Source organism: Equus przewalskii, chromosome 24 (genome assembly GCF_037783145.1).
Source record: "Equus przewalskii isolate Varuska chromosome 24, EquPr2, whole genome shotgun sequence".
NCBI classification, from domain to species: Eukaryota; Metazoa; Chordata; class Mammalia; order Perissodactyla; family Equidae; genus Equus; species Equus przewalskii.
Window position 1 is genome coordinate 22,813,741 of NC_091854.1, and position 25,023 is coordinate 22,838,763.

Consider the following 25,023-nt stretch of genomic DNA (forward strand, 5'->3'; position numbering starts at 1 on the left):
TAGAAACGCTCTTAACTGCTGTGCGTTCTCTGGGGACTACTGAAGTGCCTTTAATTGAGTCAACCTGCAAATGAGGAGCCGATTTCCAGCAGGGGGAGGTAGAGGGAAGAATGGCCACAGAAGGCCCTTTTGACCGTCTCTCATTCATTTTGACCCACATTTCCTATAAAAATCTCTTTCCAATTCTTCTGAGATGTATCCTCCCCAAAATTCTAGGCATCCTGTCTAGGTCCCCCAAAGTGACAAGGTTACTTTGATTCTGTCACTTTAATTTCATCCATCAGCACCTCCTTATATGACATTAACTAAAGAGCAGTTGCTTCCCTCAGGGTTCCTCTGAGTTCCCGCCCCTGCTGACCCGCCTGCTAATACCACAGTGTTTGCATCTATGTTTCTTGCTGCGCTGCCTCCCAGCTGCTCTCTGGACTGTAGGGGACAACCCAGGCTATCAGGAACTAAGTTGCAAAAACAGAGAAAAAGGTAAATTTAGGCTTGTCCTGGCCAAAATTTGAGATTTGGGATATCGTAGTGTTTAACAACCTTTTTATAACTAAGAGCCCTTGTATTCTTTAAAAAAATCCACCTAAATGTACCAAAGCACGTTGTACATTGTGCCGATATACAAATGTGCCATAATAGGATGATCCATTATAAATTATGATAAAAAAGGATACTGTTACTTTTATTTAGTTTGGGCCATCTTGCCCTCTGTAAATATATTGTTTCTTCTAGATTTGTGGAAATCCTGAGAAAAGCTTGAAAACCCATATTATTACCTTAATAAACCCTTAGGAGTTGGCAACCTTAGATTAGGAATTGCTGGGTATGGCTTTAGCTAGAACCATCAAAACCAAATCATTTAGTAGGAAAGATGCCATGTATATTGAAAAAAATTATGCTTTAAGACTCTAAATAATTTATTCCCTTTTTGTTTCTTTTTTTTTTTTTTAAAGATTTTATTTTTTCCTTTTTCTCCCCAAAGCCCCCCGGTACATAGTTGTGTATTCTTCGTTGTGGGTTCTTCTAGTTGTGGCATGTGGGACGCTGCCTCAGCGTGGTCTGATGAGCAGTGCCATGTCCGCGCCCAGGATTCGAACTAACAAAACACTGGGCCACCTGCTGCAGAGCGCGCGAACTTAACCACTCGGCCACGGGGCCAGCCCCTCCCTTTTTGTTTCTTTAACGTTAAGATGTTTATTTTAATTACTAATATATTGTAACTAAGTTCTCACTTATTTGGAGGTGGATTAGCTACTTTTAGGGGAGAAGATGTGGTGGAGAAAAACAAGACTCCTGGGGCAGAAAGATCTGGTTCTTCTACTTACACGCGGGTTGATCTCCATGAAGCTAGTCAACCTCTTTGAGGCTTGGTTTCATCACCTATGAAGAGATCGACACCACCTACCTTATATGATTGTGTGAGGACGAGAGGTGACAGCCATAAAGGGAAGACGGTGACTGGCACAGCGTTCGTAGTTAGTAAAGTGTAGTTGTTATTATGAGGAAGAGCAAGTTACCATTTTCATAATGCTTACTATATACCAGGCCCTCTTCATTTTCTGATGAGAAAACTGAGGGTTGGAGACTGTCAGTAGCTGTCCCACAGTCACATCGCTGTTACGCGGTTGTATTAATCACTGTAGGCCAGCTTGCCTGTGATAACCAATAACCCCCGAATATCAGTGGCTTTAAATAACAGAGCTTTGCTCCTCATTTGTGTTCCTGTCTCTTGGGGGTTTGTGGGGGGCACTGGTCTATGTTGTCCTCATTTGGGAGGACAGGCTGAGGAAAGCATTGCCATCTGGAACGTTGCTGATTGCTGGGGCCAGGAAAGAAAGATGGAGAATCCTGCAGGAGCTCGTAAAAGATTCTACCAAGAAGTGACACGCGTCATTTCTCACTCATATTTTATCGGTCAGAACACTCCCATGGCCATAAATAACTTCAAGGTGATGGAGACATGCAAGTCTCTCCTATCACCTGAAGCGGAGAAGAAACAGACGCTGCTGAATAGGAACACCTTCCACAGTGACAGAGCCCCAGTTCAAATCCGGGTCTCTGATTTACATATGGACACCGCAGCGGAGCCCAAACCTCTCACCTCTTCCTAAACCAGTTCTTTATAATATGGCCTCACTGGTACATCTGAGGAAAATTCTCACAATTTACAATATCATATACACGTAACTACTCAAGTCTGGTGCAAAGGCACAATGCCAAGCAGAGTAGAGGAGTTTATGGGTTTTCTGCTTTTTGTGATCATGGATAATTGAAACTAAGTACCTTCCATTGAAGATTTTGCCTTTGTCTTTTATTTGCTTTTTAAGTCAAGAAAGCTGTATTTTCTCCTCTTGACTTCTTTCCCCTGCTCACTAAGTGCTGCTCCACACGACAGCACACCCCAGTGCTAACAACTCTGCCTTCACCCGCTTCGGCTCACCGCTGAGGAAATAGCCTCGGTTGCTGCGTGTGACTGCAGAACACATGGGAGGGACGAGGCCATGAAATTCTGTGCTTCCGTTTCCAATGTTGCAGAACTTCTACTCATCAGATCACTTCTGCCTCATCCCCGCCTGACCGACCATTAAGCTCAGGGATGAAAGCTCCTGCCGGTGACAGCCTGTGCAGGTGCACACAATAAACCGTGTAATCGTGATTCCTCCTCCTCAACCAAAATGTGGAATCTGCGGTGGCCTTCGTTAAATGAGAGAAAAACTTACTTAAAACAGAAACTTAGAGGAAGGGAGAAATCCCATAATTCTGATCTTGGGTCAGCTCTGCGGGCCATGTTACAAAACTCTCCATATCTCAAGGAATCACCAGATTTTTCTCTCCAAAGGTATTTGTACAGCTCAGGAGCTCATGGCTTTTCTGTTTTAGTCTGCCTACATATTGATTGATTTTCTCTGCTTTGGGTTTTCCTAGTTGGCCAGTGGATAACCTCTCTCTCCAGCTCCCATTCCAGAAGGATATTTCCCCTTTGTGTGTTCTTTGATGCTTCGTCCACACTTCCACTTCTTTTATCACAACAGGAAAGTCTCGTTAATCCAGAATTTGTGATCACTCCAACAATGATGAGCTTTTTTTTTAACCTTTTTCTCTTAGGGAGAAAGAGTTGGCTTGAGCAATTATTTGTGAAAGCATACTCAAACTCCTTCAGTGGGGCTTACTTACACGAAACTAATATGTTAATCACCAAAAAAATGTTTATCTGGACAATATCTATTTCTCAAGGACCCTATCAGGGAGCAGTTATTTAGTTTGAGTTACAATATGAATTTGTAAGTAATAAAGCTATGATTTTTATTTAAAAATAGTATAGTTCAGATGGTTGATTCTATGAGCTTGACTTCCATCTACTCCCCATGTGAACAATCCCAGTTTTCTGCTCAAAACCATGAATCTACGTCTAATCTGAGTTTAAGAAAAGCAAAGTTTTGTCTATGAAATCGGAGCCAGGGGCTCACAGTTCCTCCTTTCCCTCCAGCTGTAGAGATGGGGAGAACAAGATAATTCAGTGGGCAGTTTGTGAGGCTGGAATACTTGAAGATAGTGCTGTTCTGCTTCCATGGAAGAGCCAAGTCCAATGTCATTTAAACCAAATGAAGCTGTAAAACTTTTTTTTAAAGATTGGCACCTGGGCTAACAACTGATGCCAATCTTTCTTTTTTTTTTTTTTCTGCTTTATCTCCCCAAACCTGCCCTGTACACAGTTGTATATCTTAGTTGCAGGTCCTTCTAGTTGTGGGATTTGGGACGCCGCCTCAAAGTAGCCTGACGAGCGGTGCCATGTCCGCACCCAGGATCTGAACCCTGGGCCACTGCAGCGGAGCGCGCGAACTTAACTACTTGGCCACGGAGCCGGCCCTGAAGCTGTAAAACTTTTTAGAGTCAGTTGCTCTTAAAGGCCAGAAGGTGTGGAATATTCTACTTACTCTGTCAGAAAACAAATGTGAAGTAATAAATGAAATTCTTGCTCTTCAGTTTCTTCTTACCAGCCACATTATTGAGCCACTGTGCACGGGGCAAGTTGGGAGGAGAATGGTTGGTACAACTGAGAACAACTTTCCTTTGAGATCAGTGACCTTACAATTATTACCCTCCCCATGTGTGGTTGGGATTCCTTACCACTGGGGGTTAAGAAGGCATAGAGAAAAATATTTAGGAGTGTGGGTTCTGGAATCATGGAGAATGAGATCTGCTCTCAGCTATGCCACTTACCAGCTGGTATTTAATTTATCTGAACCTCAGTTTCCTCATCTGTAAAACAGGGATAAAAATAACACACACCTTAGAGTTGTAAGGATTTGGTGAATGAAGCACTGACTGTAGTGATTGATAAATGGAAGTCAATGGATATTCTCTGATACCGGGCTACGTGGTGCCTAAGTGGAGTTTTGTGTACTCCAAGAATGCTCCCTAGTTCTCATGGCAAACAGTAGTGTCAGTCATCTGCAGTGCTTAGGAAACATTTGGTCAAGTAAGCAAACCTAGTCTCCCATTGTATCAGGCCATTGTGATAGCTCTGTTCAGTTCCTCTCCCCAAATTCCCCAAATTCAGTGCCTGTGGTTTAGAGTATATTTTTGGCAAATGGTGGAAAGTCATAGATATGGTGAGCTCCTTAACATCTAACAAATTCACTCATATGCAGGTGGGGCCAGAGCCAGAGAAATAATTATTTACGACTCTTATTATGTCACCTTATTTACACCCTTTCCTCCAACTGGAGTATCCAGGGAAATATGGATTACACTTCTTATATCATTTATTCAGTAAATATTTATTAAGTACTTCCTCAATTCATGGTGATTTGATTGGCACTGAAGGAGAGAGCAGGACCTTAGCCTGGCATTGCGGGAGGAGTACATGCGTGCAAACAACACAGTATATGAATATACGGCGTGAGCCCCACAGACAGTACACATTAGAAGAGGAGGTGACCCCGCAGCAGTGTCTTGACACACCTGAGCCCTGTTCAAATCCTGTTTCCTTGATGAAGGCATCACCTTCCTACCTCTTCTCCTTTTTCTGCTCTTCCTTCTTTCTGTTCCAAATCACAACCTCCATTAAGGTTTGGGCTTCAGAAAGCAGGACAGGGTCTAGAGACACTGGCTGAGTCTGCTGTTGGCTTGAGGAACTTAGATGGGGAGGTCTTGGTTTGGAGAAGACATACCTCTTTCTCTTCAGCCCATCTACTTGGCCAACTCCTGCACATCTTTTGCAGCTCATCTTAAGCACTGCCTCCTCTGTGAGTCCTTCCCTGACTGCTCTAGACAAACGTTTTTGGGGTAAGGGTGGAGAATGTATTTATCAGTGATATAATTATTAAAAAAACCACCACAAATGTACTTTATTATGCTGCAGATTTCTTGGTTATGCCTCCCCAACAGCCTCTGTTTCTTCTTCCGCTTTTCTTCTCCATCATCTTCCCAATCTCCAATCTCCACTCTCTTCCCTCTCCTGCTGTAGAATCCCTCGGAGAGGATGATGAGGAATGATCAGAGCGTCAGGGTAGAGGAAATAATGATGTGCTCAGTGAGAGTGATTTGCAGCATCACAAAGAGGGTGTGCATGGCTAGAAATGGTTGGGGATGGGGACAGGGCAGGCACATTACTCAGAAGAGACCTAGATATTGCACCTCATACACACTTCCATCACAGCACTTAGCCCTTTACCAAATAAGTTCATTGACTTCCCCATTCCAACTGATTGGTCTTCAGATTCAATCCAACTCATAAATAGGGATAGAAAGATCTGGAAACATCTTACCTCTCCCGGTACTCAGAACTCTAAATCAGGGATATTCCTTTGAGTTTGTCAATCTGTCTGTTATACATGCCCTCTGAGCCCTTCCTGTACCTTAATGCCATGCTTCACTAAATGGCTCCTGGAATTAAGCTTGTTAGGGAAGGCTGGAAAACCATTCCAGGGTAGTGCATGCCCTCCTGCAGTGTTGTGCAGTTAAATCCTTGCACATTTGCTGTCCATTCTCCAGCTTCTCAATGCTACAGGTTTGAGCCACACGAGCTACCACTGTGGGGTGTGAGGTATTAGGAAGCTCTCCTGTAAACGTAACCACCTGCACGATGGAGTGTGCCCTGATGAAATTCTCACATTACTCACCTCCCCCTGGGGTTTGGTATGTTGTTGATAAAAGAAGGTAGCCCTGGGCTCACTTCATATCATCATGCATATCTGTTAGATCTGGGGAGAAAGTCTTGATGACTTGACCTTCATCTGTGGGAGAACGATAAACACCTGGGACCACTTATCTCTCCCATCTATTCGTTCATACCTTCATCTGTTTATTTATTGAGCATTCACTCTGTGAGAGGCGCTGTGATGGGTGTTAGGGATAAAAGGGTGAAAGATGTGTTATCTGTTCTCAAAGGACATGGGGAAATTGCCTCTCCGATTGTGGTGACAATCTAGGCCTGGGGTCAGTAAACTTTTTCTGTAAAGGCCCAGAGAGTAAGTATTTTAGATTTTGTGGGCCATAAGGTCACTACTGCAACTACTCCTCCACTCTGCCATTGTAGCATGAAAGCAGGCACAGATAATTCATAAACAAATGGGTGTGGCTGTGTTCCAATGAAACTTTATTTGTGGATATTGACATGAATTTCATGTAATCTTCATGTATCATATAATGTTATTCTTCTTTTGATTTTTTTCCAACCATTTACAAATGTAGCAACCATTCTTCATTTGTGGACTATATGAAAACAGGCAGTGGGCTGGATTTGGCTCACAGACCATAGATTGTCCACCCCTGACCTAGGAGGTGATCACTGACTGTTTAGATCTGTGATTACTAAGTCTGGCTCCTGTTCAACCAAAGCAGAGATCCCATCAGCATCATAGGAGGGGTCCTTGTCTTTTCTCCCCTCCTACTTCTGTCAGTCTCCTGTCCCCAAACCCCAACTCCACAGGTCTTTCTACAAAATAGAAGTCCTTTTACAAATTTTTGGTACAACTGGGGACATCTGGGGACTTGTTTTCCTGTGAGAAAATGAAAATCTCTCCAGTCACTATTTGGTCTCTGAAATAGTTAATTTAGTTTTTTTCTTTTTCCCCTTTCTCTGTCTCCATACTAAAAATTAACATAAAAATTCCTTCTGGCTAAATTCCCGATACATTTTCACAGTGAGCATTTTCTGAAGTGAAAATTAGTAGCTTCCTTGCAGTTTTCATCAGGGATGTGAAATTGTGCAGCTCACAGGGGTGGAGAACTCAAACCCCATTTATGAATTAATACATGCTGCTGAGGGTACCTCGCTGTCTGCTAAGTGCCAGCGATTCTTTTCTACAGAATTCTGAGTATCTAAATAGTGTATTTTAATTTCCTTTCTCATTCCACGAGCGAGAGAATACCATTTTCTATTTGCACAAATGAATTAATATGTAACAACTAGCACCTATATAAGATTATATTATTTACACTATTCTTAGGGGTTGGCAGCACTTGGGCAAATTATCATGTCTCTCTCTTGTCCCTCCTCCCTCCCTCCCAATTTTTATCCAGGTGAAATCCAGTTACAATGAGCATTAAGGACACCCTCAAATGGGGACCACAGTCAGTGGGGGCAGACATAGAGCGGGAGGAACTGGCTCAGGTCCCATTTATAGCTGCACTATGATTAGGTATCTACAGGGCTTCGTGGTTTAAGCATAAGATGCCACTTTCACACATCACATCTTCCTTCTTTGATAACCTCTGCCTCTTTCTCGCTCTAGCCATCTGGTCCTCAAAGCAGCCTTAACCTCAGTCTCAAGATCTAAGCTATTGAGCTAAAACCCTATTCCCCGCCCCCACCCCCGGGATGGCTCTGTTCTTTCAGGTCAGAAAATCTGATAGTATATAAAATATGACATTTGCAGCAATTCACAAGAGTTATGGGAAAAGGAATGTTGTAATTGTTAAAAACACAGGCTTTGGAATCAGACAGGCTTGGATTTGAATCCTGGTTTTCCCACTTAGGAGTTATTATAGACTTCAGGCAAAATAATTACTTCTCTGAGTCTTTGTTTGGATAGCTCTGAAATGAAGGAGAAAAGCTGCCTCATAAAGGAGAGATGAAGATTAAATGAGATAATGAACAGTTAGCAAGCACTCAATGACAGGCTGGGGAGAAGATTTAATAAGAACTGGACAAAATGCTACCACCTTGAAAGAGATTTTTTTTTCCTTCATTTGTACTCAAACATTGGTTGAACTGCTGTTTGCTTCTGAGAATAGAGAAAAATAAAATAAGTGTACAATGTGAAATAGAAGAGCTCATGTTCAAGTAGAAAAAGAAGCCAGGGAACAGCAAGTGTCGTACAGGTGGATGAGTGTAAAATTGAAGTATGTCCAGGCAGAGTGGGGCCCCAGAGGTGGGACTCATCAACACACCTGGGCACCTCAAGGAAGGTAGTATTCAGCTAAATATTGAAGGATGAATAGAAACTTGTCAGGTATTCAAGGGTGGAAGTATGTTCCCATTAGAGGGATAGAATTTCGGGTAGCAGAAGTGGAGAAAGTGGTCACAGGTGTGACTGATGAACGATGCTGGGGACAGATGATGAAGGGCCTTGAACGTCAAGCACAGGAGACTGGACTCTGACATGCTCAATGGGCCTTTATGATGTGTGGGAAAGCAGAATGCCATAAATGAGGTGACACCTTTCCCCCTGTAAGTGTGGCTGAGCTAGAATAGAGATCCATGTAGAGCTCAGTCACCTCGGATGTGTCCAACTCATCACTTACACGTGAGGAACTTGAGGCCGGTGATCAAGTCACCCAGCAAAAACTCTGACAAAGTATGAACAAGACTAGGAATAGGTCATCTGAATCCAGTGCTTTAAGTTCCATCCACACCAAGGCCTTCTCATCTAAATCCAGGCCTCTTCATTTAAGCTGTGCGTTCTACAGACTGGATTTAGATACAAGTACCATTCCAGCATGCTTTACTGAGTAACAGCATCTTCCCCACCTTCTGAATGTCAGAACTGTCCGCCTTGCCTGCTGGGAGTGGGGATATCAGCTAGGAGCAAGGATGGGGATTTTGCAAGGAGGAAATGAACCAATTGCAATGCCTTGCAGATGCAGAAACAAAATCAAAACCTAAAGCAGACTGAGAAAGACTTCTTTCTTCCCCTCGAACTTGCAGTCTAAGCTCTGTTTTACAACTGGTAAGGAATGCATCACACTGCAGCTGCTCCCAGCCCTTATTCCCTTACCTCCAGCCACTACCCAGCCCTTCCTTCCCCAGGGCCTAGCAGGAAGCACACCAGCCTGAACAGGTGTGTGTGTGTGTGTTTGCTTGTTTTCTGATTACAGGTGCCTGGGGATCCCACGCTCCAAGCAACAGAACAGGGGCCGGCCTGGGTCTCTTCCCACATTGGGACCCAGAAAAAGGGCTGGAAGCTGAGCTTCACTTCCAGCTTCCCCCGGCTCTGTTCCAGAAGCGCCTGGGCTTCTCCAGAACCTCTGCGCTTGACTCCCTCCTCTCTTAGCAACCGGAAGGCTGTGGATACCATCAGCGGGTGGGGGCCGGGCGGCCGCGAGGCCGTGAGCAGCCCGGGAGCTCAGGGCAGCGGCGGCCCAACCCAGGTGTCCGGCACCCAGGCGACCGCAGTGCGGAGCCACCCGCGAGCGCGACTGTCGTGGCGCCAGCGTGCACGGGGTCCCACCCACCCACCCTCCGCACCTGCCGCGGGGTCCAAAAGGGATCCTGCAAAAATGAGCCATTCTCACCCCGCTGGGTAAGTGACAACGGGAGCTGGTCCACGCCGCAGCAGCTGGTGGCTCCAGCCAGCGGCCCCTCCTCCCTCCTGCTGCGGAGGGAAGGGGCGAGAGGGGAGCGCGGGGCGGGGGCTGGTGAGAGGAGAAAAAGAATACGGATTCTAGGTTGCAGCGAGGATGGCAGAAATCCCAGGCTTCGCATCTCCTCCCTCCCCTTCCTCGCTTCTCTCACCGACGTTCGCCCCTTTTGAAATTTTCACCCTGGAAGGATTAAAAAATGGATGTGAAAAACGCATACATTAAGCAGGGACGTTAGCTGAGATCGAGAGGATCCTGTGGTGTGGAACATATGTGTTTAAATGCAAGGGTAGAGGTCACGAAAATAAGCATTCGTCATTGTGGCGACTGGCATAAAAGGAGGTGTGAGTAGATTTAAAGTTGAGGGAGGTTTCTTTGGGAGGAGTGCCCCTTATTTCAAGATTCTTACTCTGCCCAATCTCAAAAGGATCCTGGGGGCCTTTGAAAATATTTTGACCAGGGAAGGTGGTGTGACACAGCAAAGGAAGGAGAGAAGGAAGGAGTCCTGTGCCTGTGTGTTTACACAGGATCTCCCGTTGCTTTGGGCAGGATGACTCCTCAGAAGACATATTTTGGCAATTATTCAATCTATTCTAGAAAGTTAACTCGGTCATTATTGGCTGTTGCAAAAAACAAAAAAGGTCTTGGTCCTTTCCTTGGAAGGGAGAATATCCAGTTTCCTTCTGAATTAAACAATGTAATGCATATTAGATGTTTTTTTAATTATGATAATATCCTAGTTGATCTTGCAACTAATTTGAAGATGCTTTCCTTTTAAATTGAATTTATTGCACATTTTCAAGAGCAGCAAATTAGCAGAGGACAACATATTTAAGATCACTTGGAGTTTGTGATGTCTGAAATACCACGTTAGTCGTTATGCTTCGGATTTACAGTCAAAGAGAGATTTTATTTTTTAATGAGTTCTGTGAGCATAATGACATAAACGAGAAAGTGTTTGAAAAAACTAAAAGCATTTAAGGGGCCATGTTGGAAGTCAGTTTGAGAACTTTTTGGAAAGTCACATAACTATGACTACACAAGCTGCTTCTTTTATCTCAGATTGAATTTAGTTTAGGTGTTTTAAGCCTGCAATGCTGAACTCCTGTGCAGTTTTAGTTAGCCGGGGGCCATGTGAGATGTAAATAGCACTATTTTTCTACAGCTGCTGTTTGCGGGATGTCCACATTTGGGAAAATGAATGTGTCAGTCATGGTTGTCTTCCTGTGTTTTTCAAGTTTTTGGCTAAGTTAGAATCTGATTAGACCATTTAATCGTCTATTTTAGAATGTGGAAAAACCTGTAGCTGCTTATTAAATTGCGCGTGATTAAGATTTCAGAAACTGAAGTGAAATTTTTCTGAAGCTGTTAGTTCCTAGCTCATGGGAAAAAGGAAAATTTGTGATCTCGTGAAAGAGGATGCTTCCTGGTACTCTTCAAGAAAGATATTAATATAACAGCAGTAAGTTTGCACTAAAATTGAAAGCTCCTGGAGATTAGGCATCAATCTCATTCATCTTTGCGCCCTGTTTGCCTAGCAGAGTGTCATGCATAAAGGAAAGCTCAACAGATGTTTGTTGAATGAATGGTGTGGCCCGGTGATGCAGCCAGTCTAGAGCTGGATGTAGTATTCACGTGTGAAAACCATATTTCATATATGAAAACCAAAAAACATTTATCAGGTGCCTACGATGTGCCAGGTTCTAGTCTAATGTTTTACGTGAAATACCTCATTTAATCTCCCCACCTCTTCCACGAGGCACGTTCTAGTCACCCTTATTTTCACAGATAAGGAAACTGAGGACTGAGAAATTTCTAAAGGTCTCCCAGATAGGAGGGGTCAGGGCTGGAGTGCAAAGAGCCTGTGGGCTTAACCGTTGCACTACATTGCCTCCCGTGGTCAACAGCTGAGACGTGAGGAGCCCCAAATACATAAAAAGTCGTATCCAAATCAGACCAACATCTCGCAGGTGACAGCTGTACATAACTACCTAGTATTTTGATACCTAATTAGAAAATAATTTTATAATAGTGTGTTTATATTTTTTGTTTTAGGCCATCAAAAACAAATGAACACAATAAACGTAACAACTCTAAATGCCTTAAAATTCACTCAGGAACCAAATTATTCAAATTGCTACAGTTTTCCCTCAGTATAAGGAGTGATTATTTTTCTTGCCTACGCTACCATTTGGAAATAATAAAAGTTTCAGTAGCAAATAAAAGGTTTCATTAAAGCTGAGAAAGCTTTTCCATCATTACTGAAGCAGTTTGTACTTATTCCATCTTAAGGATAAAGTGGTAATAAAGTGCAGTTGTACAATCAGACAAACTTGAAATCCCTGAAATTCCACCCATTAACAAGGGATGCCCTAATGCTTTCTCTTGGTGCTTCCTTTGAGTTCACTGCTTGCTTAATTACAACATGAAACACTTGACACAAAAATTGCAAGAGCTGTGTTGACTTTGTTCAGCTAGAGTTTGGAGTAAATAAAAATGATCTTAAAAACTTCTGCCAAAGATTATAATAGACTTTGAATCTGAGCTGCATTGTAATTTGCAGGAAGTCGACTATACAATACCGTTTCTGGCACCGCCATCTTTAATGAAATTGTTTCAGAATGGAAAATTTCAATTGATAGTCCCTCTGGTTTGCTCAGTCTCACCCCGAGTTGTGATTTGTTTGTGCGTGTGTTTGTGGCTTGTGCACTAGTCCTAGAGAAGGAATGGGGAATTTATATCCCTCAGTCATGCATGAGGATAAAATGATCTGGCTCTTCTGACTCCTTCAAAGGACCGCCACTGGATCCGTGTGAAGTCGGCCTCTTGTTTGAAGGATACGCTGAGCTCTAAGTAGAGATAGTCACACTCGTCTGTAAATTTGCTTTGAGGAACTGGAAAAATGGGGAGCATTATAGTTTATGACAACATAAAAATACAGAAGGTGTTGTACGTTTGGAAATGTTATTCCAAGGTTTAAAAACTTTTTTTTTGTTTACACTTATTAATTTACACTTTTTACACAAGTGCTTCTGTGGTGACAGAGTATACTGCAGTGTGGTACAGAGAGAATGAACACATCCTGAGTACTCCCTGATCACTCAGTCCTCCTTCATCGAAGGCAGAGTAAAAGCTGCTGTAAGTGAAACTGTCAATTTTTAGGTAGCAGATATGTGTATCCAGAAGTGACAAAAAATTATAAGCCCACCATGTCATTTATAATTGGAGTGCCCATTGCACTTTGTTTCTGGCTCCCTCTTTTTTTGGATCCAATGTGGTGTTTTTTAAGTTTTTAAAGTTGAGACATTATTAACATATTATATTAGTTTCAGGTGTACAACATAGTGATTCGATATTGTATATGTTGTGAAATGATCACTACAAAAATGATCTTACCTATATGTGGAATCTAAACAAACAAAACTCATCGAGGGGCCGCCGGTGGCTGTGGTGGTTAAGTTTGCGCCCTCCACTTCGACACCTGGGGTTCTTGGGTTTGGATTCTGGGAACTGACCTACACACTGCTTATCAAGCCATGCTGTGGAGGCATCCCACATGTAAAATAGAGGACGATGGGCACAGATATTAGCTCAGGGCCAATCTTCCTCGCAAAAACCAACCAACCAACCATAAAAACACAACTAATCGACACAGGGAAAAGACTAGTGGTTGCCAGAGGCCAGGGGGTGGGAGGTGAACAAAATGGGGGACGGTGGTAAAAAGGTACAAACTTCCAGTTAGAAAATGAACACTTTGTAACCATGTGTGGTGATGGATGTTAACTAGAGTTACTGTGGTGTCTCTGCTCTCTCAGTTGGCAAACAGCAGTAGTGTGTACCGCTGTAGCAGCATTCTTGTCTGTTGCTCACCACTCACTCCCACCTTCAAAATTATCTCTGTCACACAGAATTTCGGACTTGAAGTCATTAAATATTTGAATTCAATTGGATAGTTTCTGTTCACCCTCCTGTTAAATAGTAACAACTTACCATTAAGGAGTGAATTGTTTCTGGTTAAAAGAGGTGAATCAAATGTGCTCATTTGTCTTGACTTCCTATCTGATAATTTTGTTACAGATTCTGCTCTTTTTTCAATAGATATGATGTCTTCTCTTATCCCTTCAATTAACAAACCTTTTCAAATAAGTAGTTGAAAATGGGAACAGATTTGTTATGCGACACCACTCAATTCTTTGAATGCCTTCAGAGTTATGTGCCAAATATCACGTAGGGATCTATCACCAAAAAGTGTATTCGAGGTTCTGATCTTTCAAAGGACGACTCAATTATATCCTCCTTTAGTTGTGTTGAAAGCAAAGGATTGGAAACTCCTTGCAGTCACATTTGTTGCAAACATGTGTGTTGTATCAACATCTATACAATACTTTAAATTGTCCCTTTGTTTTTCATATGTTTTTATAAGTCCAATGCACTGAATAGGATGCCAGACGGTGAGAGGTGTGCCTTTCTGTTGTAAAAGCAGAAAGATGATTATAAAAGTGAAGAGTAGGGGGATCAGCATGACTGGAAGTGCATTTGCAGGCAGATCAGTTTTAGGAGAGTACAAAGGAAACTTGAGTGTCTAGAAATTGATGCCCCTAACACTATCCTTGCCTGAGTTCCCCTAGGAAAGTCTTTGGGTGTCCCCAGGGTGACATGTCCCAGTTTATACACTTCTGGTTTGGAGAACAGGTGCAGTCAGATGCAGTCTGCTATGGCGTTCCACTTCCTTTCTCCCCGTCTCTGCTGATGAAAGGCATCTTTAACTGGGAGAAGTGCAGACTCCCCCAACTTATTTTGATTATTAATAAATATGTAAAAGTTTTTCAGGGAGATGAGAAAAATAAAACTTCTCTGACCCAATTTTCAATGCTAAAGTCAGCCTCAAATAATCTGGACCTGGGGTGTTTATGTATTTTTGAGACTTTGAATTTCCAGAAATATCGTTTTCAATGAAAACTTCAGATTCTGGAAGACTGTACTAAAATAATCTTTTAAATTTTAGTTACTAATTTTGGCACAGACCAAGAGAAGCAGTACGCAGATTGAATTATTGGATCTGTCCCTCCAATGGCTTACTCACTTCCCCAAACAAATAGTTGAAAATACTGTATGCTTTGGAATGATTCCAGAGATGTCTATCAGTTTTAAAAAAACTGTCAAATTAGATGGGGGTAAAATTTATAAAAAAGAAAAAAATCTGGGATTCAACTTTCATATTGGTTTGCAAGTCTCTTTGTCACTTTTCCCTAAACTTGAAATCCCAAATGATATATTCTGAGTATGATTTATATTAAAGAAAAGGATAAGGAAAGAGGGCAATCAGTTGAGTCACATTAAAGTAAAATCCTTGGCACTACAAAAAAAATTAGTGAGCAGACATATATTTATGCTTTCCATTAAAATAAACTAAGGTAAATGTATTTATATATAGTTACCTCATTAACTTAGTGTTGTGTTTAAGTGATCAACTACTGGTCCTGATTGCATTGAATAAGACTTGTGTAGTGCCCTCAAAGGAGAATTATTTGAGTGTGTAGACACTGCATTTTGATTTCTCTTTAGTTTTTGGCTTCGGCCTAGCTCCGTGGTTCTCAAACTTCAGCATACAAAGAATTACTGAATAGTTTGGTATAGACAAAATCATGTGTATTGTACTTTATGGGTTAAATTAATAATTTTTAGGGACATTTTTGACCATATAGTACATTTGCATCTTGTGCTGACTAAAAAAGTGAACGCAAATGTAAGACAGGACCCTGATTTCCAGCTGAGCAGAAGCCTTTTGGTTCTTCACTAGCCAGAACCTCTAAATCACCTTTTCCTGCAAGAGCCCCAATTAGGGAATACAGCCGTCATTGGCAACATCATTGCTGCCAATTGTTGTGTCAGAAAATAGATCTAGAGTAAAGTAATTCACCAGAGAGCTTGCCTTTCTGGATTGATGCTTTTCCATCCCAACTTCCTACATGAAATGAGGTAGGATCCTGAAGGTGTCTGTTCCTCTTTTTGATGGATCAGCAATAATCCTTTTCTGTTTGCCAGCACAGATAATTCAGAGTCCAAGTGTGGCAGTTTGGATTTCTATGTACCCAGGAAAGTTCCTGTGCAGCCCTTTGTTTCTTCTTTCTGAATCCATGCTATGTACTTAAATTGGTCGCCCTTCTGGTTACACCTATTTTATGGACTGAATTGGGTCCCCCGCTCCCAACTCATATGTTGAAATTGTAACTCCCGGTACCTCATATGTGATTGTATTTGGAGGTAAGGTCTTTAAAGACGTAATTAAGATTAAATGAGGTTGGTGGGTGCGCCCTAAAACGATGTGACTGGTGTTCTTATAAGAAGAGGAGGTTAGGACACAGACACATACACACAGAAAGACCATGTGAAGATGCGGGGAGAAGATAGCCATCTGGAAGCCAAAGAGAGAGGCCTGGAACAGTCTCTGCACTCAGGACTCTCAGAAGAACCCAACCCTGCTGACACCTTGATGTTGGACTTCTAGCCTCCAGAACTATGAGACAATAAATTTCTGTTGTTTACACCACCTGGTCTATGGTACTTTGTTATGGCAGCTCTAACAAACGAATACGATTCGTCTGCCACTGCTGATGCTCTTCATTACCTGGTCCTGCAAAAACCGAAGATGGTTTTTGTGAGAAATGCAGGGTCATTGCAAATAAATGATTTAACAATATGAGAGTCATGAGGAGTGGAGATTGGAAGCCAAAAGTTCAAAAGGGAGATGAAAATCAACGCAGACAGAAAATATCATTCAAGGACTAGCGAAGAGAAGCAGTTAAGATAATAAGTCAATGCTCTCCACTGGTAAGTATTAAACTTTTCTTTTGTTAAGTCTGGTTAGTAATCAAATTACTCCCCACCTCTCAGTGTCTGACACTGGTTGAGATAGAAAATTGAACATTTTAAGCTGGTGATCCATTTTTCTGTGACTGCTATTATTTTCTTATAATAGTAATAAACATTTATAAATTAATGAAAATTCTTCAGGCAAGATATTGAAGCAAGGGAAGAAACAGCAGGGAGCTAAACAGACAATATAAATTGCACATAGTAGTTATGAAACAGCATTAAAAACTAAGGATTTTAAATTGAATTGAATCATAGTATTTTATAGTAGCAGTTAATTTGGCATTCTCTGTATGCCATGGATTGTAATATTTCATATTTGTGAATATTATGTGGCTCTCATATTAAGAAGTTGTTGTTCTTCATAGCTTGCTCCAAGATATTTACAATAATACTGTTTCTGTTGTTTAGATTCAAATAAAAATAATCTCTTGTAAATTAGAATAATTGATTTAGCAGGGATTGCAAATCTCTGGGCACTAAGGATGCAAGTGGTTTTTAGTTTCCTCTTTGTACTTATCTGTATTTTGAAAATTTCTACTTTCAGCAGAAAAATACAAAGAGGAAAACAAAACTTGCTTGAAATTCTACCATCCACAAACAATCATAGTTAGCGTTTTTGTCATTTTCTTTCTTCCCCATTTTCCTGTGGATTATTCCTATTTTTAAAGCTATACTGACAAAGCTATACTGTTTGAAAAGCCATTTCTAAGACTACTGTTTTTCAAGCTGCACCAGCCAGCACCATGTGGGCGCTTCCCTCATAGCGTTCTGGTTGTCTTCAATTTCCCTTATAAACCGCAAGCTCTTTGTGGCTGGAGGCCACACCTCTCTACATATTTTGCTCCTCCATGTGCCCCTAGGACTATGCCCTGAATTTAGCTTAACAATTGCTGACATATGTCTCCTATCTTAGTGATCACTTATGATAAGTCCCAAGAGTACATTTGCTCATTCATTCAATTAATATTTGCTGAGTGCCTACTATATGCTAGTCACTAAGCTACCATATTAAGCACTTACTTTGTCCCAGAAATTCATTTGAGTTCTTGAAAAAATATGAATAGTGAGTTTTTAAGAAAGCTTTCAGAAGTCACTGATCTTCACTGAGCTTTTCTGTCGTTGGGCAGCAGGGGGATTGTACTAGTTAGAATATGTTCAACTGCAAGGGACAGAAAACCAAATGAATAGAGGCTTAAGCCATGACAATATTTGTTATTTATTTGAGAGGTAGTCTGGAGGTATAGGATTCTTTTTTATTTGTAATATCAGGACTTGGGTCCTTATCTCTACAATTTTCTTGGTCTTTTCCTTATGGTAGCAAGATGACTACCCTAGATTCAGGCATTGTATCTTTATAAAATCATCCCAAACAGAAAGGAAAAAGACAGATGAAAAGACGATATTTTTTAATAAGGGAGAAAAACATTTCCAGAACTTTCCAGCAGACTTTCCTTTATATCCTGTTGGTCAGAACCACATCAATGAGCATTCCTACTACAAGGGAGAGCAGGAAAGAGTGTATTTGACTTTTCCAACTTCTGTGGGAGATAGGCAAGGGAGAAGAGTTTGGGAATGGCTTCTGGTAGCCAGTCAACTGTGTCCAGCACACTGCTTTAATCATCAGCTGTCTGGCTCTGGACTTAGAAAGTCTGAGTTCAGATTTGCCTCATAGCTGCTGTGTGACCCTAAGCAAATTCTGTGTAATCTTTCTGATTTTTGTTTTCTTTTCAGTTCTGAGCTAGGTGTAGAGTTGGGTTAATTAGACAAGGCATCCCGGAGGGGTTAATTTTGGGAAAGAGTTTTGAAGGAGGGGAGAAACATAAAATAATGTATCTGAAAACATTTAAAGTAAAAAGTACACTCTCAAAACACAGTATTATAATTACAATCATTATTGACAGAGCAATAGGGGCCCATTGTGATTTTGAATAAGTGAGAGGAGACAACATTACTTGTTTAGCTGACATGTTCTTAGGAGCAGGTAAGGGTGCTATAAAACCAAGAGAAAGTTGGCCTGGCCTAAGAAGTCAATACTTCAAATTTGGTTTTGTCTTTATGTGGAACTTAAATATCTTTAAGTGATATTTAAACTTAAATGTCCCTTGCTCATATTTTGGAACCTTGGATACAACACTAAGTGTACATACTAGGGTTTTTCTTCTTTAACTGAAAGATCTTTGCCTTCAATTCAAAGTCAGAAATTAATTTCAGATTTATTTCTGTTCATATCCTGGACCTTTATAAGAGTGAGTTTGAATATTTCTTCTCCTTGAAATCAATGGTTTGGAATCTCTTTCTTGAACTGCCAGCAAATGACTGTTTCATCACAATTCACAGGGATTTGTAAAAGGTTATCACTGTTAAATTCTTCTTTCCTATAATTTCTTCTTTCCTCTCAGTCAAACTTGAGGTTAGAGCTTTGACCCAGGCTGGAATCTTCCAGAACGGGAAGTGGGCTTAGGGAGCAGGTGAGGCTGAACCAAGGCTGCAGTCTGTGAAAGGTGTTATTGAGATTCCAGTCCTTGGTGAGGAGATTGGCTCAGAGAAGAAAAAAAAGGAAAGTCTGAAGTTTCAGGGCCAAATTCAAGAGTGTGGATCAGGAACCAGATCTCAAAAGTCCTCTGATGGGGAGCAAGGAAGCTGGGAGACAGGGCCCAAGGAAATTTAGGAACTGTAGTGGGGAATGTGAACAGAGCTTAGAGCATTTCGAAGGAGGCACAAACATGGGTTTGAAGTGTCTGAAGGATTGGAACTGTCTGAAAATTGTCTTTCTTGTTTTGTTGTGTTCTTCTAAATGAAAAGGAATGAAATCCCAAAAGGAATATCAATGTTCCATAAAAAAATTATGAAATAAGCATGCTGTAGTAGAAAGAGGAATATTTTTGGTGTTAGCAAGATGTAGGTTTGAATCTCAGTCATGTCTTATGTGAACTTGGGAAAGTTAATTTCTCTGTGCCGCACTTTCCTCTTTCAAAAAATGGGGCTAATAGGGGCTGGCCCCGTGGCCGAGTGGTTAAGTTCGCGCGCTCCGCTGCAGGCGGCCCAGTGTTTCGTCGGTTCGAATCCTGGGCGCGGACATGGCACTGCTCGTCAGACCACGCTGAGGCAGCGTCCCACATGCCACAACTAGAGGAACCCACAACGAAGAATACACAACTATGTACCGGGGGGCTTTGGGGAGAAAAAGGAAAAAAAAAAAACAAAAAACAAAAAATGGGGCTAATAAGTACCTTCTCTGCAGGAACATTGGTACATATTAAAGACTCAATGAATGGCAGCTGTTGTGTACTTATTTTGACCTTTGTGCAGAGCATATGTTGCTTGTCTTTTTAAATTTTTTTCCCTCGTTTTATTTTTCCAGGTTTATTGGGATGTAATTGACCAATAACACTAAAGTGTACAATGTGATGATTTTATATGCATATATGTTATGAAATGGTTACTATAGTAAGGTTAGTTAACATATCTTAAGTCTTAGGATTTAATTCTTAAAGTACATCAACCAAAAATACATAAAATATACAACTTAAAATAAGCAGAGATATCCCAAACTAGTTGCGAGGGAAGACAGGGAATGTGTTCCCAGTCCATAAATCACGTTGTTTAATCAAACTAATTTATTTTAAATGGTAACCTGTTCTTAAATTCATGAATTTTTAAAAAGTAAATTAACACTGACCCATCTATTAATAATCCAAAAAGTATGGTTGCCCCTTTAAAGAAATGATGATCTGGATAACTGAGAAATCTAATAAGACTGAAAACTATGACCCAGAGCATTTGTACTTCTCCAGCATATTCTCAGGCTTATTCTTCTTCTCTAATTTGAGAATTCAGGATAAACTCAGGAAGCTGCATCATTACTTTGACATTAAGAAATGGTAGAAAGACTGGTGAAAATATTATGGTTGTTTTTCTTAGTGATTGATCATTTAAAATTTAGTCAACCTCTTTAAGCTTTGACCAGATGTCTTTACTATTTTAAATTTCACTCTGGTATGTAAAAATTACATTTTAGGAGAATGAGAAGATTTTTGAAGAGATTGATTGTGTTACCCTTCCCCACTCAACACACACAGTAATTTTGTTGGTGTTGACTTCTTTGGTGACCATGTTTTGTTTTTGTTTATTTTAAATTTTAAGTGGGCTCTTTGTATCTCTAAGAGACTGCATCCCAAGATCAGGTATAAATAAAGAGTGATCAGAGTTCTAAGCCAACACAGCCCACTAAGCCTGTTTGACATATAATGGGTGACTGACTTAATTGACAATTTAATGACACTATTAGAACGCAGTTCCCTTTTGCTGTACTAATTCAGTGGTAAATAATTAACAAGTTTCAACTTGAGCATCAGGAATTTGTGATGTCCCTCTCTGGGACATTTTGTATATGACATTCCCACTTCTTAGCAGGAGTCTGGACAGAACCTCTGTCCCATCATCACCCATCCACGTTTTACTCCCTCCCTCAACACTTGACTTGTCATTTAGGATGCGGTTCAGATTTCAGTTCTTCTGGGATACTCGTCTTTTGTGGGCATAGTTCACTTATTTGTGAAACGGGGTGAAAACCTGATAAATATAGGATGTTTTGAAGTTTAAATGAGATCGTGTGTGCCGGGCACAGTAAATGTCAGCTGTTATGATTGTAGCCCATCAGACTGTCCTGCCATTATTCATTTGTTGGATTGTAAGTGCATTGAGGGCAGGGACTGTGCTTATACTGCTCTGTAACCTTACAACAGCAGAGGGCCTGTTATCTGGTGAGTACTCTGTATTTGCATATAATAATTGTATTAATCTCCTTCCTGTCTGGCAGCAGACGTGCTGAGCACTCTCTTCTTAGTTTTATCCTCTGGCCTTTGAAACACAGTGGGTTCCTCCATGTTTCCCATGGGGGCTCTAAAAGTATGTGTGTGTGTGTGTGTGTGTGTGTACGCATACGTGTGTGCATGCAACAGGGATGGAAATAAGAGCTCCACCTGTGGCAGCAGGAGAGTCTGGCAGAAGGACAGAGTAAAGAGAGGGACCATGGTGCTCTCTAGTCCCTGGGACTTTGCATATGATAGTCCCTCTTTCTAGAAAAATCCTGATGCAAGTTGCCTCACCTCCCCCTCACATGGCTTGGCACTTGTTAGATTTCCTTCTACTGGCTCAGACTTCACTTTGTTCCTGATGTTTTGAATGGTCCCTCTACTCTCAAGTCTCTTTGATATACCTCCTCTGTGATCTCAAAGCATGATGTGTTTACCCCTCTCAGAGCACAAGTAAATGTATATGTGGCTCATTTAAGATAAAACATTACTAAACAGTAGAGCAGCTAATGGTGCCCCACACTGTATTAAATGCTTGATTGCGTGATCTTGTTTGATCCTTAACGGAAGCTCTGTGGGTGAGGCACTTTTATTTCCCCCCTTTTACAGATGAGGAAACTGAGGATAATAGTGATTAAACAACTTGTTGAAACTCATAGAGTAAAAGTGGCAATAAAGGACTTAAACTAGATTTTTCTGATTCCAGAGGGTGGAGGTAAGTGGGTAACCCACTGGTAACATGGTCTTGAAAATGATTAGAAAAGCCTGATTTTTTAAGAAGAACTAGCATTCTGAAACTAACTTAAACTTTGGTGGACATAAATGACAGACATTTGACATAAATTCTTTAGTATAATTTTAATTTTTTTCCTCATATGATAGCCTCAATAATACACTTAGAAAGCATAGCACCATTTTTTGTTAAGTGCACAACGGCTGGTAGGACTGACCCTTTAAGAATTTATTGATTGTTCATCGATAGCTCAGCCCCATGCTGAGAGCTGTCTACACGGTTATCACTGACCCAGCAGAAGGGCTGAATATTAAATGTGAAGATAAAACTAGTTTGGGGAAATATGAGCATCCAGAAGCACATGGAATCAAAGTTCAAAATTCTTTTAGTAAATTTGAATTTTGTTCAGAAGTAATTTGAATGAGAGTTACCATAGAAATTTTCAGATTGGATTATGAGAAGGGGAAAAAAAAGGGACTTCCCAAATGAAATCGGTTGTGACATCAAGGAGTGGCAATACTTATACTACTTGGTGACATTTTGTGTTCTAACTTGGATTAGTGTGGTTAAAGCAGCTAAGATCTTTATGAAATAGAGAAGATGATTACCTCCAAATTGGATTTCGGAAAGCATTCTCTGCTCCCCAAAGTCACCATTTAACTTGAGTTTCTGATTCCTAATTCATAATCAGAGCTTGTGCCCTAGAATTAAGAATTTGATCTTGTCAAAATATAAATATCCCCGCAAGAAGAATGCTGTGCTGTGATTGACACAGAGAGGCACCACCCAGATCCCCGTGTGTGGAGATGTGTCTGTAGATCCTCCAGCTGTCAGCACCTTCGGGGTCTGCTTTAGCTCCAGAGCATGGCCTTGTCCAAGGGAAACCTTCCTTCTTGAACAGCCTCATTGGTGACAGCCTGGAAGGATATAAAGGCTCGGCCCTTTCAGACTGGTGCTGGACAACCTGAGGAGAATACTTGCTCCAGAGTTCCCTTCTGGGCTGGTCAAGGCTGTGCTTGATCTGTGTGCAGTTTGAATTGTCCCTCTGCCCAGTCCTGCTTCCACATTCTTCCTTTCACAGATGTTGGTCCCTACTAAACGTCTTGCCCCTAAACTGCATTTCAGCATGTGTACTGAGCAATTCTGACAACTGCTTTCCTGAGAGTAGCTGAATATGGAAAAATAGGACAAGGAGGCAGGGGGAGGAGGAGGAAGAATCTGACATTGCCAGATGGTACTCTGTGCAGAAAGATTGTCATTTAGGAGTGAGAAAGGATACAGGAAAGGAAGGTTGGGTGTGTTGGCAAAGCAATCTTTCCCTACTTATTAATTTTACATAAGCCAGCTCTGGATATCAGAATATCTAAGTAGAATAACATGGAGGTTTTTCAGGTCCAAAAGACTGCAGTTTTCTGAATGTTAACTCAAAATGGATATTGACAACTAGAAAAGAATTTTAGGATCTACAAAAGGAACCATATTTATTTATTTGTACATTCAAAAATTATGTTCCGGGTGTTGTTTTGTGTAACTGGAATGCTAGGCCCTAGTGAACAGGACAAAGCTAATGTTCTCATAGGGTTTACAATATAGAGAAACGATAGTTAAGGAACCTGCTTTCTATCTTCAGAAAGATGGTGCTCACACTTACATGAGCCTCTCCCTAAGTGGGTCATGATTAACCACTTGTTGAAGAACAAATAGGGAGAAATAGATTTTAAGCATAACCTCCTTAAGGAAGGTTTTTCTTGCCAGTAGGGGAGGTTAAATATGGGAAGAAATTACTCATGGTGGAAGTCTTTAAGGAGTATTTGGTTTTATCGGTATAGTATTACTTCAGTTTGGGCTTAAATTGTTGGGAGAGGAGGTGTGTACTCAATGATAACTTCCTACATTCATTGAGCCTTTACTATGTGCTAGGTAAATTGCCAAGTGTTTTATACACATTGACTTATTTAATACTCTAAATGACTCTCTGAAGAAGCACCATTACTATTTCTGTTTTCAGAGGAAGATATAAGGCACAGGGACATTAAGTCCCTTTGCCTCTGGTTGCTAATCTACTAAATAATCTAGTTAAGATTCAAACTCAGGAAATCAGACTTGAGAGATCAAACTCTCAACTACCACACTCTGCCTCCTCAAGACACAGCAGGAGGATTTCAGTGTTAAAAGGAGAGTTAGAAAAAGCCAGTCATGCCATTTCCCTCCTTAAATCTCCACTGCACGGGGCCGGCCTTGTGGTGTTCCACTTCGGTGGCCCGGGTTTGCTGGTTCAGATCCCCTGCGCGGCCCTACATACCGATTATCAAGCCCTGCTGTGGCAGGCATCCCATATGAAGTAGAGGGATGTAGGCATGGATGTTAGCCCAGGGCCAATCTTTTTCAGCAAAAATAAGGAGGAGACTTGGCAGTGGATGTTAGCTCAAAACTAATCTTGCTCAAAAAAAACACATCTCTCCACTGCTGTCAGAAAACCATCCAGTCCCAGGAGCATTGGGGAGGTCTTACAGGTCACTCCTTTGATTTTTAAACAATTTTCCTTTAATTGAGCCAAAATATCCTCTCTGTACTTTTACTCATCGTTTGTGATGATTCTGCCTTCTTAGCATCTTTCCCAGGTCAACCATTCACTTACCTGACCACCTACGTGTCTTTCCTTTTCCAGGCTGAGCTCTATGGGACCATTGACTGTACCTCATACAGCACAGTCCAGTTTAGTGGTTAAAACAGAACAGTCCCTGATCTGAACCCTGGACCTGCCTTTAACTAGTTGTGAGCCAGTTATCTAAC

The 25,023-nt window shown here is 41.2% G+C and overlaps 1 protein-coding gene across 3 annotated transcripts in view; it reads left to right on the top strand.

Moving 5' to 3' along the window:
* The first annotated feature begins 8,677 nt into the window (after nucleotides 1–8,677).
* The window catches only part of ERICH3 (glutamate rich 3), a 104,164-nt gene continuing 87,818 nt past the window's right edge, over nucleotides 8,678–25,023 (top strand). For 2 of the 3 annotated variants that reach the window (XM_070592125.1, XM_070592126.1), the window contains exon 1: nucleotides 9,169–9,287. In XM_070592125.1, the coding sequence (XP_070448226.1) occupies nucleotides 9,184–9,287 (104 nt within the window). In that variant the 5' untranslated portion in view covers nucleotides 9,169–9,183. Of the gene's footprint in view, nucleotides 9,288–9,324; nucleotides 9,750–25,023 lie in introns of all 3 variants that reach the window. The other variant, XM_008525040.2, reaches the window with a different exon arrangement.